This window comes from Sipha flava, unplaced genomic scaffold (genome assembly GCF_003268045.1).
Source record: "Sipha flava isolate LNK unplaced genomic scaffold, YSA_version1 261_pilon_pilon, whole genome shotgun sequence".
NCBI lineage: Eukaryota > Metazoa > Arthropoda > Insecta > Hemiptera > Aphididae > Sipha > Sipha flava.
In genome coordinates, this window is record NW_020272923.1 from 235,285 (window position 1) to 254,832 (window position 19,548).

A 19,548-nucleotide genomic window follows, 5' to 3' on the forward strand; every position below is an offset into this window, starting at 1 on the left:
TATATTATTGACTGCAATTACGTGCAAATGTAAATTTACACCTCTCAAGGTGGCTAATGGGTCTACATAACATGATTATCATTTTATTTGATTTGAACACCAACGCACCGTGTCCCCTAAGTCAATGGTTAACTGCAGCGATGTGTGAAATAAGTATATTAGGCAGAATTTTTGAACGAGAAAGTCTCGTATAAGGTAATGATAGTTGCATGAACAGTCTTTGCCTGTGTTACATAAAAATAAATGAAAAACTTAGGTACTAAATATTAAATTAAAAATGTTTTCACCACACAACTTTTTAATAAAATACTCTATCAAACATTTTTTTTATTTGAAAAATATACATCTAAACTAAAATGTACCCGGTAATAACATTGAATAAAATGTATAATTCTTATCGATTACGGAGCCAGAGTCCAGACGAGCATTAGGAACGGGGCGCAATAAATATTTATTTATAACCAAATTCATGAACATTTTTGTTTTTTCATTTTTAACAATGCGAACACCTTATATATTATTTAAATCTCTTTACCAATATTATATTGATGAGAACTTTTTAAGTACATAAGATTTTTTTAGAACCACGAAAAATGTTTTTTTTTATTATTATTGGCTAATTATAATATAATAGAGATCAAAAGAAAAATGTATACATATAATTGTATTGTAAATATGTAAAAATTAACAAAGGATAAATGCCTTTATCCTTTTTATGTAAAAATTAAGTAACCGCAATTTAAACATTGCGGTTTAAGTTTTATACTCCAATGCATAGGCGGATATCAGTGGGGGGGGCTTAGACCCCCCCAAATATTTTAATAGCCCTCCCAAAATCGAAACTTTGTTAGAAATGTTATTCGTTGTTTTTATAATTTATTTATAATTATCTGTTAATTTTTTTGAAAATCGTAAAATAAGAAATAATAAAAACTATTTACAATAGCATTAGCAATACCAATTATCTACATAGTTTGGCTACTCGCGAAAAAAGTTTCAGTGCAATGAAAAAATAAAAACTTGGCTAAGGACATTGTTGGTTCAAGATAGGTTCAGCAATCTTTCAATACTATATATTAAAAAAGATATATAGAAAAATATAAAAAGCGATAATATTTTGAGTATCTTTGCTAATACAAATAATTATTTGTCATTAAAATAAAATATTAATTATTTTTAAATATACATTATTTAGTGTTTTTTTAATATAATTTAAACATATCTATATTTTTAATGGTAATAAGTTTACTTGTGTATGGAAAAGGGATGTGGGGACGAAGCCTCTGCGGGTTATTTTACATTGAATTATTATAGCCCCCCCAAAAATTCAACCAAATGTCCACCTATACTCCAATGACCACATGAATACGGGTATGGTCAAATTACATTTATTTTTGTCGAATTGCACTCGGGCTCAAAAAAAATATTTCAACAAAAATATTATATATTTGAAGGAGTTTAACGTTTAGAAAACAGTAATTTCCTTGTCTATTTGTATTCTTAGGACTGAAAATGATTTTTAATCATTGGCATAGTTAAAAATGAATTTTTTTATTCATATCAATGTTAATGTAATATATAACATTTTTAAAATCTTGAAATTAATAAATTAAATAATATATAATATAATTAATTAAATCTTCAAATATTATTAATGTCATTATTCTTCTTCTTTGATGTTTGTTGACCATTAAGACCATCCCGTCACACATCCAATTCTTCAATCTTCCTTACCTAAAACACGTACTTTTCAATCTGGTCCTCCCCGTCTTTTTTTTATCTCATCTTCCCATCTCAATCGAGATCTTACCAGTGGTCTTTTACCAACTGGGTTCTCGTCCATGGTCATCCTTACATATTATGGTGTTCTGGCTTCGTCTAGGGTGTTTGGCCCAATGAAGTCTTTGGTTTTTAGTTGTGTTTACTGTGTTTACTTTTTAATAGACTTTCCACTTAATTATTTTTTCTTACTTCACTCTCCCGTTTCTCTGTCTTTCACTAGTTTAATAATCTATTATTAATATCATTATTATAATTTCTTTTCAACTCATTTCAATCATTATTTGTAGTCATAACAAACTGAATTAGAAAAACTTCAACCTGGAAATTTCTGATTTTGATTTTGATCCGATAATTTTGTTTTTTCGTTTTTAAACATATAAGTTAATATATTCTTCAATATCATATGAACCATCAAAACGAATATAACCAGTACCTAATGCGTACAAAAATATTTAGACCTAGGATTTTCCCCAGGGGCACCATTTGAGGAGGGTGTATTGTACCTTGTTACACCTATTTTATCTGTCTTATTGACTTGGCTTAACATTTACAATTGCATCGATGGGCGATTGCCTGTTTTTAAAAATTATAATGTTTTTTTTTTTTTTAACTTTAAACTTGCGTATGGATCATAAATGTATAATATATTATTATGTATGGAGGTAATACATATTATGATTATTTATTATTTATAAGTGTGTATTATTGGTATAATCAAAGCTATTTCCAACTTTACGGGTAGTGTTTTTTTCGTTGGCAGGTATTGTTATTCTTTTTTTAATCATGAATATTAAAATTAAAAATAAGAGAAACGATGGAGTTGTTCATATACGCGATAAAAACGAAAAAAAAATGTTGAAACATCATCCAAATGCTACAATGCAGAACAAATATTTTCCAAAAAAAAATAGTTAACAGTTATAGTAAGTATATTTTTGAATATCACTAAAATAGTCTGTTTCTGTATGGTAATTACAAACAGTTGTATTGGCTTTTACTTTTTAGTGAACTTCGATTGAAGGTTTGTAGTTCAAAATTCGAAGTGTTTGCTGATTTGAGAAATGTGCACTACTTAGTAAAATATAAATGACACATTTAGGTAAAATCAAATTCATCTGTTTGACTTATAACCAGGGCTCGTAAGTTCATGTATTTGCATATCAATCTTGCAAAGTACTCGCATTTAATACTAGATGACATAGAAATCCATTTCAAGGTACCACGGTTAAATATGTGTAATCTTATTTTGCATGTTTTTGCATATTTGGCATGTTTTTGTATATTTGGCATATTTATGCATATTTCAATTTTATGAGACATATTATACAAAATTCTATTAAAATCTATCAAAAATGGAAAATATAAATAAAATTAAAAATAGGAATTTTATTATCTTTTATTTTCTTATATTTTTAATACTCGTACATTTAATGAATAAATTAGTTTCAAAATTTTCAGATTTAAAATGAATTACTGACAAAGACGTATATTATACGCAGTTCATGAAGGCTCAAGAATACTATAAAAAAGTATTTAAAATCTATTTTTTTTAAATGTGACATAAAAAAATAAATAGATAGTTTATGTTATTTCAAAAATTATTTATGATTTTTTTAAATAAGCTTTTTTTTAAGTGCATCGTTTTAGATATTTAATGCATATTTTTTAACTTCTTAAGGCATTTTTCAAAACATATTTTGCCAATTTTAAGTGCATAAATGCATGCTTATTTAAGCATTTTTTGAGGCATGAACTTACGAGCTCTGCTTATAACAATATTGGTATGCATAGGTATTGAGTGTTCATCTATATAAAAAAAGAAGCAAGTTAGCAAAAAAGACAGTTGAGTGCCAAGAAAAAAATTGTTAGTTAATAATTTTAATTCATTAAATTATTGTATAATAAATTATACTCCCATATATTAAATAACCCTTCAGCATTTCAAACCCACTTATATAAAAAAAATATAAATAAAATGTATATATAAAACATATATGTAAATAATATTGTGAAGAAAATGGCATGATGATGAAAAAAATTTGGCTTGCATAAATGCGGTGCATCACGATTGCGCAAATTTTCCTTTTTTGACTCGACTAATTACATCACGATTGAACAAAAAAATTGAACTACGATTCCGCTCCAATCCTTTTTTACCTGATAAAATCATAACACCATTGCGTACCATATCCTATGTATAATTTACAATAAAATAATGTATACAATACATACTTTCTACATATAATTTTCATATACATGCACTAAAACTTCTTACCTATTAATTCACAATTTTCCATCCCAATTATTACAGGCTTAGGACTATCAACAAATTATCATCGTTGCCTTGGTTAAAAATTGTTTTTTTTCTAAATTACATGTATGCTAAATGTATATACTGACATGGTCAATAATCGAAATTTTTTAATTAATTCACAATTTTTCTTCTCAACTATTACAAGCTTGGGACTGTCAATAAATTACTATCGTTGGCTTGGTTAACAATTGTAAGCCTCATATCATTATATGTTTGAGTTGATTTTAACTATGTGTATATACTATGTAGGTGTGTATAATAATTTTATAAATCAATAATAATTTTCCTGATATATAATATAGTATATTATAAATTATATTAAAGTCAATACTCAATATTATTTGTTTGTCGGTATTATATACATATACAAAATTAAAAGAGTAAGTATTGGTATTAATTTTTATTTTTATAAATTATCTGATTGTCTACTTGGTGTAAAGCAATAAACTATGGTTGGCAGTGGTGTAGCCAAGGGGGGGGGGCTAAGGGGGCTATAGCCTCCCCCGTGGGCCGTGTTTATATGTATAATGTATCTTGACTATTTAATAGAATCAATGCTCGTTTTAATCAAAGGCTTATTGATGTTATGCCACTTGAAGGACTTATTCCGGCCAATTTAAATATGTATGACGATAAAAATATTATAAAAGCTGCTAAAATATATTCTTAATATCTTCAATATCATCATATCGGCATTGGATGTTGGTATTTATGTTCATTCACAATTTAAATCGCGTATAGAGTGAACGTTTGTAGGTTCAAAGTGTGTACGTTATTTAAAATGGATTTGAAAATTCAAAAAAAATTCCAAACAGAAAAAGGCAAGCTGTGCATTTTAGTCGATGAACATAAGTACAGAGAATTCAATGTACTGAAAAAATGTGGTGGTATCCGATATCGTTGTACTAATAAAAATTGTTCTGCTAGTGTGCTTGTTAATAACGATGTTACATTAATTATTAGTTTGCTTAATGATCATAATCATAATGTAATTGCTGATAATATAGTTGGTAGGCAAATTATCAATTCCCGTATCAAAAAGAAATGCGAAAATGATTTAGTAACAAAGCCGATAAAATAATATAAGCTGTACTTCAAAACGAAGAAAATTATATCGGACTCATGCATTCTGATTTGAGGCTATGGAGAATTTTCATCATAAAAGTATGCCTAAAATTCCAAAAAGTTTTGAAGAATCAAAAGTTCAAATATTTATTTGGAAGCAATGGGACCACGTTCTTGTGCTAGTCACCAAATGTAATTTTTAAAAACAGTTACATATTAGAAAATATATTATATTACGATACAATTATTTAATTATTATTACTTTTTATATGAACAAAAAGATTATTTAGTTATTATTATTTTTATATGAATAAAAAAAAATATCTACTAATGACTATCAGAATAGAAAAAAACAATTTTTAACCAAGCCAACGATGATAATTTGTTGACAGTCCAAAGCCTGTAATAATTAGGATGGAAAATTGTGAATTAATTGGTAAGAAGTTTTAGTGCATGTATATGAAAATTATATGTAGGAAGTATGTATTATATACATTATTTCAGTGGCGTCATTTCAATTTTTTTTTTTTAATATGCATGGCGTATAGAGCAGGCCACTAAGCTTATCTAAAATTTTCAACACAACAAAAATAATAATATTCTTACCATTTATTAATGACAATATAATAATATTGGTATTTACTAAATCATTTAACTAAGCAGTAAAAATACTAAAAGCAGTAAAACCAGAGGTGATAATAAATATTGTAATAAAGCGTTTATTAAATACAGTTACAGTTATATAGTTATATATTTTGTTAGTATTTAAGTGGATACCGATGCATCTTCATGCTTGAAAACTTATTTATCTATGTTTTGTCTACAAAAATATAACAATTTAACCATGTAATTGTTCGCAATAAAAATTAATTTTTCTATGGTAATAACTCATTATTATTTCATAACTAAAATATCACTTTCAACAATCATAATTAAACTAGATAGGTATAGTACTTAGATTTTAAATTGAGAAAGGATTAGGAGATTGAGCAAGAGAAAGTTTAATCGCAGGATAGATTAAATCTATTCAATCTACATAAGATTTTATATCTATTCTATGATTTTATTCTTATATAAAAAAAAATGTCTTTCTGATATACGGAAAACCAGGAACCAGAACCGTAACCGAAAATAACCGGTACTGGAATTGGTTAATCTTTAAAATTTTGGAACCGTTACTGAAACCGGAACCTTTATTTCCAAAAATGAAAAACCGTAACTTTAATTATAAAAGGGTTAATTTAGGTCAGTTATTTAGATTATTAGAACTATGGTAATAATTAGAGCGCGGATTTGTATGCACTTAAAAGTATCGAAATATGCAAAAAATATGCAGTCAAAATCATGAAAATATGTAAAAAATATGCAGTCAAAATTATGAAAATATGTAAAAAAATTTTATTTATTTAAAATTTATAATTCAGCTTATAAAAATTAATTACTTAAATACAAAAAAATTTAGGGAATTTTCTGAACTTAATTTATTTTTAAAATTTTATTTATTATTAAAATAAATAATCATATGCATTTCAAGTTTATCTTTTGTGAAGCTGTGTCGTTTATCGGTTAACAAATTTTTTTAAAGACTGAAAACGACCCCTCTTTGTCAACCGAAGTTATTGGGGCATATTTGAAGCAAGTGGTATGTCGATAATCGACTGACACAGCAAGAGCAATTAAGTTTACGTCGTTATAGATTATTTATTTTATAACTAAATATATATATAAATTATTATTTAGTGACTATGAAATTTATTTTTAATTTTTCTACTAGACAAAATATTATTTTATACATTTTTTTTTAAATTTTCACTTCAATATGCAATAAATTTTGAATTTTGCCAAAATATGCAAAAATATGCAATAACCTCAAAATATGCAGAAATATGCAAAAAAAAATTTCACCATTAGCTTCAAATTATAATGATTCGTGGAGATAACTGACAAAAATCCAAAAATATCAAAAGGAAAAAAATATGTGATTGCATAGAAATCCGCGCTCTACTAACAACTATTTTGTTTGTCCATTTGTCGGTTCAGAAAAATAAAAGTCAAATAATTTTATGTTTATATTATTTTGTGTTGTAAACTGTAATGTAGTGTAATTCATATAATAAGTAAATTTGTAATATTATTATTATGAATGTATGTTTATTAATATATTACAATTTACAATGAGTATATCATCGATGTTGTCAATTAAGTGTAAAATATAATTAATGTTTATAAAAAAAATTGTAGCTACAGCAGTAGCCAGTATTAACTTTGATTCCTAACTAAAATTAAATTTTAAATTAAAAATATTTATTTCATCAAATCATAATATTTCACAATATTACAAAATATTTTATAAATTCTTACTATGAGTTGGAATAAAATAACTTAACCTAACTCAAAGAAATATAATAGGCTAATATAATATATATATTTAATATATTTATAATTATTTTTTTTTAACTATTCATAATACCTTATATTTTCATGAAATGCAACAATTAAAATTTAAACAAGAATAAATAAATAATTTCATATTATTTTTTAATAAATTTCTTATAATCAGAATTAACCGAAATTAACCGGTTCTAGAACCCTTACTTTTTTAAAAACCCGAAACCTAAACCATAACCCTTAAAAATTAATTTAATAATCAAAACCGGAACCGAAAAAACCTATAGGTTCCAGTTCCTGTGTACAACACAGCAAATTTGTGTTCAGTGATTCAAATGTGGTGATGTTAACGTTAGTATTAGAGTAAACTGACCTATTAATAAACGTCAAGGAAAGTGCATTATCTGTGTTTTGTTGGTTGATTTTTTTTGATATTTTAATTTTTTAGCGAGTTTTTTTGATTGTTATTTTTATATACTCATAACACACATAAAAAGTAAAATATCGGAAAAAACTGACCATCTAAACCAAGGGTCCAACCTTTTCATGCAGCGGGCCACATATTATTTTTTTTAAATCTTGCATTCGTAGTAAAAACATGTATTATATATAAAAATTCAGTTTTATTCTTACAATTTTTAAAATTAGGTAGATATATTTAAAATTACAAATTGGTAAATTTAATAATTTAAAAAATAGCTATTGGACCATTTTTCTTGAAAAACGCGTCTTTCAACCGAGATTTTACGTTTTTTACTCACCGACATATTGTACAAATAATACGAAGAAAAAGTATGAAATTGAAACTTTTACACATAAACAAGAATAATGTGCTTGTTCCACAATCGATTACGAACCAACAGATAATAATAATTATATATTGGTAGGTTATTCAATTTATCTTATCGCATATTTCTGATAGCGATAACTCAACTGTTATAACTTTATTGAACTAGAAAATGTAAATGCTAAATTTAAAATGTGATCGCGGGCCGCATATTATGACAGGGCGGGCCGCGGGTTGAAGACCCCTGATCTAAACACAGATAATGTTCTTCCCTTTGTTTTTTTTTGCTGATTAGATCATTTATTTTAAATGTTTTCAACAAAACCATGTTTGATTAATTTAGAAGTTTCAAATATGTTTTTAACACATCAACCTTGCTTGCAGTAGAATAGCAAAGTGTTTGTATTTTGCAAGGGAAAATTTGTGACAATAGAAAAAAGTAAATGAGATATCAACAAATTCTAAAATTAGTTAAACTAATGATTTAATATAAGTTCAAATCTTCTGTTCATGAAATTTAAATATTTATAAAAAAAATTATTTAATTTATTAATTATTTACAAATCATGAATTTAAATAAATATCAGTACATTAAGTAACATTGTTTTCTAATTCTAAGATAGATTCATTAAAAGTAATAGAATTTAAAGATGTAAATGAAGTGTTAACATTGAGTAGATCATCCAAATTACTATCATTATTTGTTGGCATATCAACGTTGAGATCCTAAAACATTTTATTTTGATTACACTTTTTTTATACACGCTAAATGAAATATTTTTAGCATACCTTAACTTGATTAATTAAAAATATATCTTCTGTTCTACTTGATGCATCTAAATCATTATCATTAATTAACGTAGCACTAATATAATCAATTTCTGAATTGCCTTTTTGGAATTTTGTTGTGAGTTCCCATACAGTGGAATTATTATCTTTCATGTGTGTCTGTAAAAAGAGTAATAACATTTAACAAACATGATTATTAAAAAACAAACATCATCATTATTATTATTGATACTAAGGTAGTATTTAAGATATATAGAAACAAATCAAAATATAATAAAAAGATACATTATTTTTTTATGTTTGTTAAAATTTGTAACTGTAGCAAAATCTTTATGACATATATTACAATAATATGGTTTTTCACCTTCAAAAAAAATTTGATAAAATAATTTAAATAAATAAATAAATAAAATAAATACAGAAGCAATTTTCAAAATTTGTATATACCTGTGTGCGTTCGACAATGTCTGACAAGTGCTGTACGATCAATAAATTTCTTTGGACAAAATTCACAGCTGTACTGCCGGTCATTGTAATGACGCCTTAAATGGCTCTTCAGTGTATTATTATGAGGAAAAGATTTATTACACACTGAACATTTATAAGGTTTAACACCACTATGACATCGTATATGAGTTTTATGCTAAAATAATTATTTTAAAATAGATGGTTGATATAAAAATAATAATTAATTAAATGTACCATTTAAATACCTGAGATGATGTTCTAAATGATACTGAACAATATTCACACCTGAAAGGTTTTTCTCCGGTATGTATTCGTATGTGTTCTTGCAGATTACCATTTTGATAATATTTTTTTTTACATATTATACATTCATATTTTTTATCACCTGAATACACAATACAGAAATACAATTTAAATGGTAATTCAAATACATTTAATAATTAATATTTTATATATAACATAAATTTTTGATAAAAAAAAAAAGGTTCAATACTTATAATTAAAAATTAAATAAATTAATAAAAAACTGGTACCCTTATGTGTTTGTAAATGAGTATTTAGTCCACTTTTATGAGCAAAAGTTTTTTTACAATGTTCACAGGAAAATCTTTCAGCAACATTCAACTCAATACTTAATTGTTCTTCTGTGAATAGAAAAACATTATTTACTAATGCAGTATTATAAATATAGTTGAATTAATAACAACTATTCATTACCATTATGCATTTTTAGATGAATCATTAAGTCATTTTTGTTAGCTAAAGTTAACCCACAAGTTTCACAAACAAATTCCGTATCAGTTTCTTTAATGTTAAGATTATTCTTATGAGTTATTGTTCTTTCTTCAACCAAGGGTACATCTTCATCTGAAGGAAACTGTTTCGACTTGTACATTTTGTGAATATTTTTGAGAAACAATTGACCATCTAATAGTTCATCAATAAATTTTACTAATATGTCTAATTGACACTTACAGTTTGAACATATTATTTTTGGATACTCGTCATCTTCAGAAACCTGTTACATACACATATAAAATAAACAATTATATAAGTAATAAATAAATTAATTAATATAAATATGAATTAATTAAAACTTTTGTGAAATTATAAAATGCTTCCATTTAAAAAAAAAAAAAACATTTTTGATCTTCAGATGTATTATAGGTTCCCCCTTAAGAATGTATATTTAATATTTTGGTGTTATGAAAATATTTAAGAAAAGAGAAATATTTTAAAAAATAAATCAAGCAAATTAAATAACTATAAATTGTAATATTATAATAAAAACTTAACTAGACATGTAAAGATTTTCTAATTTATAAAACTTACTTGAATGGGCAAGTAGCGATTTATTATGTCTGCAATAGCCGATTCAGCTGCATCAACTTTTTCGTAAATTAAAAATCCTGAAGTATTACTTATTGCACACAGTCGGCAAATGTCCGATTGACTTAGAGAAAACATTGCTTCGGTAGTTTCCATTTGTCGTATCAACAATCTTACAAAAAACAATCCTATTAAACGAAATAACTACAATGTAAATCATTAGTTTAATTTTTTTTTTTTTTTTTTTTTATTTAGTTTTTATATACAGTTAAAATATAAATTAAATATATTATAATAGATACATATCATCAAACTGATAAAGTGTTATCAACTGTTAGGCACACCATGTAGTGCTGTTACGAGGTCCTTCGCTTAGCAGACAATAGTGTTTACAATAAAATTTAAATAAGACAAATATGAGGAATTTGCTCTTAAGATCCATTACTTTTTCTGATTTGCGGTCAGCTAAAATTTTCTTCGTTTTATTGAGGTATCAAAAAACATTATCGACTACCAATCATCTTTTCGCACTGATTCATTGGGTCTTATTTATTAATCATAGTAGTTATATTAATTTTTTAACATACATATACTCATAGACATGGGCGTGCCGGGTGGATTCGGGCACCTCTTGACATTTTGTAAATGCAATCCAACAATTCAAGTCTAAGTATAAGGGGTCTGTATTTTAACTAATGTTGCTCATATTAAATGTAATTTATTCTGAAATGTTTGGTAAAAAATAAATGGTGTTTCGTATTAGAAAAAATAAATCTAAATTTCCGTGCAAAAACTTATTAAGGTGATATAACAGCTACAATTGACCACAAAAGTATAAATCATAAATAATTAAAGGTATCTAAAAATAATATACCAGACACAATGAAAATGTATTTTACCAAAACTAATATACCAAAATATTAAATAAAAAATCTATTTAATTATTTGTAAATTATTATTTGTTGAATATACCTATGCGTTTTGTTCATATAGGTCTCAAAAGTATTGTGTGCCCCTGGAATACAGGTCTGTAAAGTAAACACCTAGGCCTATGCTCAGTACATTAAATTATAGAACTTGAAAAATAACAATTATTCATTATTATGAACAAGACCGTATTTGAGGGGGCGAAGGGGGTCCTATCTATATAAATATTAAATAACATGAGTTTTACGTACAAATGCATTACAGTAGTTACTAGTCAGTAAGTAATAATTACTCATAACTGTAAACGGAGGCCCATTTAGGGGAGGGGGGTGATATGAGTGTTAGAACACCCCCCATCAACCTTATTTTATAGTATTTCACAAAATTGTAAACTTACTTTGATTATTTGAATAAACGTTGTATACAACTTGTAAGTTTTACATATGCTGTCTTAATGTGATCATTTTCATTTATATAAATACAAGGAACTTATTTATGTAATACAGGGGAGAGGGCAGAGGCTCTACTTACCATAAGTCTATTAAATTTTAAAACACCCACGTTAAAAGAATCCTGGATATGCCACTGACTGTAATTATAGGAATACGCAATTAGTTTTATTTTACTCCGTAATATAATATATTATAATACAATACTATACTATAAAACCATTTATTTATGTTATTATAAATTATATAATATTGGAAAATCGCCGCAATGCAATGTGAATTTATGACAGTTTATTATTTCCCGGGAGTTTAAATAGTTTAATTACAAATCCACAAGTCATCACTACTACCAAAGTTTGTGCAAGCTATAAAATAGTCACCGGTACCGCTACTGCTGCAGTGTGTGCAGGCTAGCGATATCGTTACCACCAGCGATAATCGCTACCGCTACCGCTGCAGTGTGTGCGGACCTTTAGATAATATAATCACCCCACATTGAATAATAATCTGTGTTATCACTGTAACGAACACATTGAGTACTCCTATTGTAATAATGTTCTTTATTATGTTATTATCGTTATTACTTTAAATTGAATTTATTATGATTTCCTCGTTGCCACTGTTTGTCGTTTAAAATATTCAGATGGCTATGAAAACTGAAATGTTGAAACACTCAAAACTAACCAACCGTCCTAGGCCTTGTATAGTTTATTTAATTAAACCAATCAAAGCATAATACATTTCTGCTGGTGAGTAAAATAATACCATATTATAACTTATAAATTTTGACAACCTCCTAAATAGTCGAAATGGTTATTTGTTTACATCTAAATTGTTATTATTTTGCCGTACAGATAATATGAGTAAATAACTATAAAATATCTATCAGCTATATTACAATACAGTAGTTTTCAAATTGGTGCAGCAACCCTTGTTTATTAACCTTTCTTTAGGTGTGTCATTGTTTTTCATAAGTTTTTTGTGACAGATACATGTTCTACAGTGGCGTACACAGAATTTTTCAAGGGGTTTTCATATTAATATTTTTTTTTGCTTATCACTAGAAAACCTCTTCTCTATGTCATATTATTATAATCTATAATCATAAAATAAATATTGTATACATAGTTATAAAATAAAGCAGGGGAGTTAAGGGGTTTTAACCCCCCTCCGAAATTTTCTACGATGTCTAGGTTAAAATTTACAAATTTTACAAGTTTGAAATATGAAGAGCTAGTATTGAATACCTAGTATCATTGATTATAGAATAGTCTATTCTATTATCAGTGCTATTATTTAAGTCAAAATATATTAAGGATTTGCATAATTTTGTTAATTGTAAAATGTGTTTACATAACACCTAACCTATATTTTTACCTTGACCCCTCCCCGAAAAAAAATCCTGTGTGCGCCACTGAAATAAAGTCAGTATGACGATTTTGTTTTGTCAATGTTTAAAAACCTCATCAACTTCAACATTGACTGGACAATGAATATTTAAAACTACTAAGCCTTAAATGGCCAACAAAATTTCGAAGATCAGTTTTAATTTTTTTTAATGTAAAAGAACTTCTTTCTGGTTTACATGATGTATCATTTAATAATGCAAAAATATGAAGCAGTTTGAATATATTTGGAAGGAGGTCTTTATTGCACTTATCAAAAGCATATAGATTCTAGAAGACCATGTGTACGCCAAAGCTGTACTTTTACTTGAAAAGCGTCTTGATCAATATCATCTAAATAAAATTCACTAAAAAGTTTAATTACCTACTTGTTTATCATATGTTTCATTAGAAATTAGAAAACAAAAGCTAGATTTAATATTTTTATGGTTCAAAAATATTTCTCTTAACTGTTGAACTAAGTTGTCCACAAATGGAAGAAATATAATATTTTTTTTAAAAAAAATGGTTAGGGTCACCTGTTGAACAATTTGATCTATGTTTTTGTAGTTTAACCATTTATTTTAATGTTTGTTGTAAATTATGTTTTATCTAGAAAATTTCCTTTTTTTTTAATCATTATTTCATAATTTAAAAAGGTTCTTCAAATTATTTGTGATGTTAGAGGTTTTATATCTCCCTGACATTCCCCCTGCGTTTGCCATTGATGCTCCATGAACATTTTCTGAAGACTGAATATCACAGGTGCCATGTTTAAAATAAGTTTGAAAACCACTGATATAATATAATTATAATTAATATGCATATTATAAAACCTAATTTAGATGATGTAAGCTTTTTTTGTTTTAAATAATTTATGAAGAAATGTTTTTAGGTGATTTAATACTTATTAAGCATTGGTCTTATCTATTTATAATCTTTATAGATTTCTCTCTTTCATTATTTGCTAGCTACCTTTCTTATTTTAACTTAATAAGAAAAAAAACCAATGATATTTTATATTTTATAATATAAATTGTATTTGATATTAATATGAATAATAAATTAATTTTTAATTAAAATAACTATTTTTGTTGTTTTTAATTTAAATTATTTTATTTTATTTTTATAGTACGAATAATATACGTAATACGAAAATGATTCAAAGTTTTTCAGTATCATGTCCACAAAAATCAGACAAATCATATTTATTTCAAATCAAAGTTAGCTGGCTTTCATTAGTTACTTTAATGAGTGTATTGACTACTTTTGTGTTTTGTGTATTATGGACCATATTTTTCAATTTAGAAGATGCTACATCAACTCACTGTGGCTATCGAGTAAGTTTTATTATTTTTTAGAAATTTTAAAAATACCTTTATAACTATGTATTTTACAACTATAGGTCAAAAATTACTTGCCAACAATCTCGACCGCTGTGGGTAACTATCCAGTACAGCGATTTATTTGGACATCAGTAATAATTGCTCATACTCCAATAAGGCTTATTGTAATTGGGATTTATTATCAATACTACACTAATATTATTAAACCATCACTCTATTGGTGTGTAGTATTATTACGATTTTTAAGTACTGCTGAAATATGCTCTTTAATTGTATTATCAATATTTACTTCTTCAAATTACTATAGTAAGTAATGTATAGTAAAATAATTTATATATTATTACTTTTCATTTCAGTAACTTTATTATTAATATTTCCATTATTTACATAAACTAAATTGAATTCATTTGACTTAAATATTCTATTATTTATCATTATTTTTAAGTAAATATTTTATAACTTACTTCTTAAATTTTTCTTATAGTTATTTAAAAAAAACAATTTGGGGAGTTACTAATTTGTACCAAAAACAGTTATTTAAATGGTTGGTAATTTGTTATTAAAATATATATTTTGACATAAAATAATTTATATAGATTGACAATATTAGTGTATTATAAAATCAAAAAATGTATATTTTTCATAGGTGCAACTAGGGGTGGGGCTTTGGAGCTCTTAGATTAAAAATAATGAACCTCAGAATTTTCTATTTGATATTGAGATAAAATCTATTTAACTATGTCTATAATCTTAATACATGAAATAATTATTAAGTTGTTATTCAGTGTATTATGGATTTCTTTTCACTTAGGAGTATCCAAAATCAAAATTAGTTCTCGAAATTGTACTTTTTCATCATCTTGCTAAAATTTGAATTGAAACTATTGCAGTAAGTAATGATAAATGTTGTCTGCATCTAAATTAATAGATAGGAGTGAAAGACGTAGTTCCTGTGGTCTGTCTTGTTAACTTATAGCCTCTCCAAAATATAAGCTCTAGTTGAGCCTATGATTGTTTTACTTGACCACTCCAAGTTAATTCAAATTATTGAATTATGGATATTTTGTTGTTTTGTTTTTAGAATTCATCACTATTTAGATAATATTAAAACTATTTACAATTGTATTGTAGTTTATAATTTATATGCATTTTCATTTTGCATTAGTTTAATATTTCAAATTTATTTTTAGAGATAATTAATGATTGTAGTTTTTAAAATTATTTTGTAATCTTTATAACTTAAATCTTTTTACTTACATAAGCCATATTTTTTATTAGTTTTTAATTGAGAATTAAAATAAATAGTAAAAATATAATTTTAACATATAGTACTAATATATTTATGGTTTTGTGTGCCGTCAGTTCAACAGTTCTGAGGTTAGGAAGTGTGATAGGATGTTTCAAATAATAACTCAAATTAAGTTAATAATAAATAATAATACAATTTTTTAAGTTTAAAACATCTAATTTATTTAGAAAGTTAACTGGTGTGAAAGTGCTTGCTACAATTAGACTATAACACATGTGCCTATGGGTCTATTTTATACCCCCTTATATACCTCAATCTCGTGTGAACTTTTTGTACTCGTTTCAACATTTTCGTTTTGATCATTGTTTGTTTCTTATAACTATCAATAATAGATTTTGACTAATGATATGTAAATTTCCTATACAGAGTTTTTGACTTCTACTTTAGTTATTACTGCGCGCCCAACCCTGGATTACTTATTATATAATTTGTTGGCCTCGTGATTTCTGCATTTCGCATAACCATTTTTCACATGCCTTATATTCGATTGTGTGATTTGTATTTACATATTATTATTTGAAATAAGCCTATAATCCTTTAGCCATTGAATTCGTAATACTGGTGCCTATATTTAATAATTATATAAGAGTTATTCTAATATTATATATGTGGTATGTGGTTCCCCATATAATGATATTTGTAAGGACCTACATTTTTATATATTTGTAACAATGGATAGTAACAATTATATTATGAGTTTCACATTGTGAGGTTGATCTTATTAACTTATTTTGAATAAAATAAATTAGTAAAGAAAATTTAATAATTTAAAAAAAAAAATACTAATAAATTCAACATTGCAAAGGGATATAAATATTTAGTTTCTTGTATGATTTTTTACTGCCAAATCATTTAAATTCTCTTTTGTATTGATGAGAACTTGAGAAATAAACTCATAGTTTATATTTGTAAAAGTATTAAAATCAGAATTAAATTTTAATTTATTACAATTTATGATATAAAATTAAAAATTAAAATACCATGATATATATTTGGAGAGCTGCTGGAAAATTCCACGGGTTGTCAGTGCCTGCCTTAAATGATTATAAATATAATAAAGTATAAAAACTATTAAGTTTTTTTTTTTTTTGCATTTAAAATATACCTAAATTAACTAAATCTCTTTATCTTGTTCAATACTTAAATGTAATGTAATTTTAAATTAGGAAAGGTTATGAATTATATTATTACTTTGAAAATAAGTATCTATTAATGTGCATACTAATTTTTGTCAATCTCTTAGGTATTCATGAAAAAAGCTTTGGTTGTTTTATTTGTTCTTCTGAACTTAATATGCTTATTTCTTCTATTTTGTTGAAAGAAGGACGCATGACTAAAACAGTAATGACCAAATTAGAAGTACACTCATTAAAGTGCAAAATATATTGTACCATATTTAATATGATTAGTTTTACAATTGCTGGTTACTGCTTTTTGCGACATAATGCATACTGTGAATCTGGTGGTATGTAATTTTTTAATTCTGTTTATTATAGATTAAAGATTTAATTTAATTATTAATTTTTAAAAATTTTCAGTGTATTCAGTTTTTGCTCTATTTGAGTATTTTATTGTATTGAGTAATATGGCGTTCCATCTAACTGCAGTTTGGGATCTTGCCAGTATATCATTAGTTGTGGACGATAATTTAAATCTTAAATACCGATGACTGATATTTAAGTATTATCCATCATGATTCAAACATTGCTTACATTAATTTTTATTATATTGCTGAGTCATGTTGTTGGAATATTCAGTGACTGGGTGATTCCATTCAATCACTATGTAGTGTATTTAGTCATAGAAAATGATCATTAATGAAAAAAGTTGCAGTCATTTTTCTATGTATGCCTTGGTGCTACTATCTTTGAAAATAAGTGATATTAACAGTACATAGTGACTGAGAATAATTAATTGGTTAACAAATACTCCTATTGCATGTTTTAATAATAAAATTAAAGGTAATTAATTATTATATGTTATTTGTACATGTATCTATTAAAATGTGATATTAATACCAAACCAAATTAAGTATAATTAAGATTTAAATTGTTTTTTCGTTATAACTTATTAATTTACACACATGTAGTACCTGATATATATAAATTGATAGTTTGCTTGATATTTTTCTAATCACACATAGTAAAATTTTAAAAATGTAAGCAGCTCCAGCCTCCTTAAGTATCTAAATCTTATTAATTTTCAATTTTTCATTTAAGTTGTTTCAAGTTTATGACACCAAAAATACTTTAAAATTTAAATAATAATTTTAAATTTAACATAGATAAATTATTATTAAATATTTATTTATTTAAATCAATATATAATTGAATGTTGCTATTTAAAATGCATTTATATTTTTACATGATTCTGCTATCTAATGAATGTATTTTATTTTATTTTATTTACTAGTCGTAATAAATAGTATTAGTGAATAATATAATAATTATTATATTTTTATAATATTTATATATAATGTCTGCTTTTTTTTTTTTAAACAAATAAAAAATTTTATTTTATTAAATTATAAATAAAATGTATATTTGATGTTATATAAATAGTCAATATCATGTTTTTATATGTAACATATTTTTTATTTACATTTTTATAATTTTAAACAATGTCTTAAATTTTCATTGAATTTATGAAAATTGATAATCGATAATTTAATTTTTTAAGAATCGTAAAATCTGTTTTGTATAAACATAGAACAATAATTGTTAATAATTATTATTATTATTATTATTTCAAATAATACATGATAATTATTATGAGGTTTTATTTAAAAATTTACAAAATTGAACTAAATTTTTAAAATAATGTAATTAATTTGCAATAATTAAAAGTTCATGTTACTTTACTAACCAAATCAAAATTGCTGAAAAAATATAAAATACATTTTAAAATGTCCAGAATTTGTATATACATGTTTTATTCTTAATAATATTTAAATTTAATTAGTTCTTTTGAATATTTCATAACCATTAATCAATTTCTAATTATGTAAGTTTATGAGAAAAATATTAAGAGGGTCAAAACAAAATTTTTTTAGAGTAAATCAAAATTGATTTTTTGTGTGTATTTTATCAGCATGTAGATATGAATTGTTCCGTGGCTGTATTATTATTTATGAGTTGTATAGAAAACACCGACTAGCTTAATTGTACAAATTGTTATCGAATAATAATCTAACTTTACAGTGATTTCGGG

General features: G+C 25.3%; 2 protein-coding genes across 3 annotated transcripts; one reads left to right on the forward strand and one right to left on the reverse strand.

Moving 5' to 3' along the window:
• Positions 1-8,907: 8,907 nt before the first annotated feature.
• Positions 8,908-11,206, reverse strand: LOC112685004 (zinc finger protein 554-like). Its single transcript, XM_025556753.1, has 8 exons — positions 10,926-11,206; positions 10,311-10,611; positions 10,127-10,237; positions 9,839-9,978; positions 9,573-9,768; positions 9,416-9,489; positions 9,126-9,284; positions 8,908-9,062 (listed from the first exon to the last, which is right to left on the reverse strand). Exons 1-8 carry the CDS (start codon positions 11,076-11,078, stop codon positions 8,928-8,930), a joined length of 1,269 nt encoding a protein of 422 aa, XP_025412538.1. The 5' UTR covers positions 11,079-11,206; the 3' UTR covers positions 8,908-8,927.
• A 1,589-nt stretch (positions 11,207-12,795) lies between these two features.
• LOC112685008 (post-GPI attachment to proteins factor 2) lies at positions 12,796-18,307 on the forward strand. Of its 2 annotated transcripts, none has more exons than XM_025556761.1 (5): positions 12,796-13,047; positions 14,852-15,023; positions 15,089-15,335; positions 17,582-17,803; positions 17,877-18,307. In XM_025556761.1, the coding sequence occupies exons 2-5, from the start codon at positions 14,934-14,936 to the stop codon at positions 18,005-18,007; spliced, it is 690 nt and encodes a 229-aa protein (XP_025412546.1). In that variant the 5' UTR covers positions 12,796-13,047; positions 14,852-14,933; the 3' UTR covers positions 18,008-18,307. The 2 variants fall into 2 exon arrangements, with proteins under 2 accessions (XP_025412546.1, XP_025412545.1); XM_025556760.1 differs by having other exon boundaries at positions 12,797-13,047; positions 14,816-15,023.
• Positions 18,308-19,548: the final 1,241 nt, after the last annotated feature.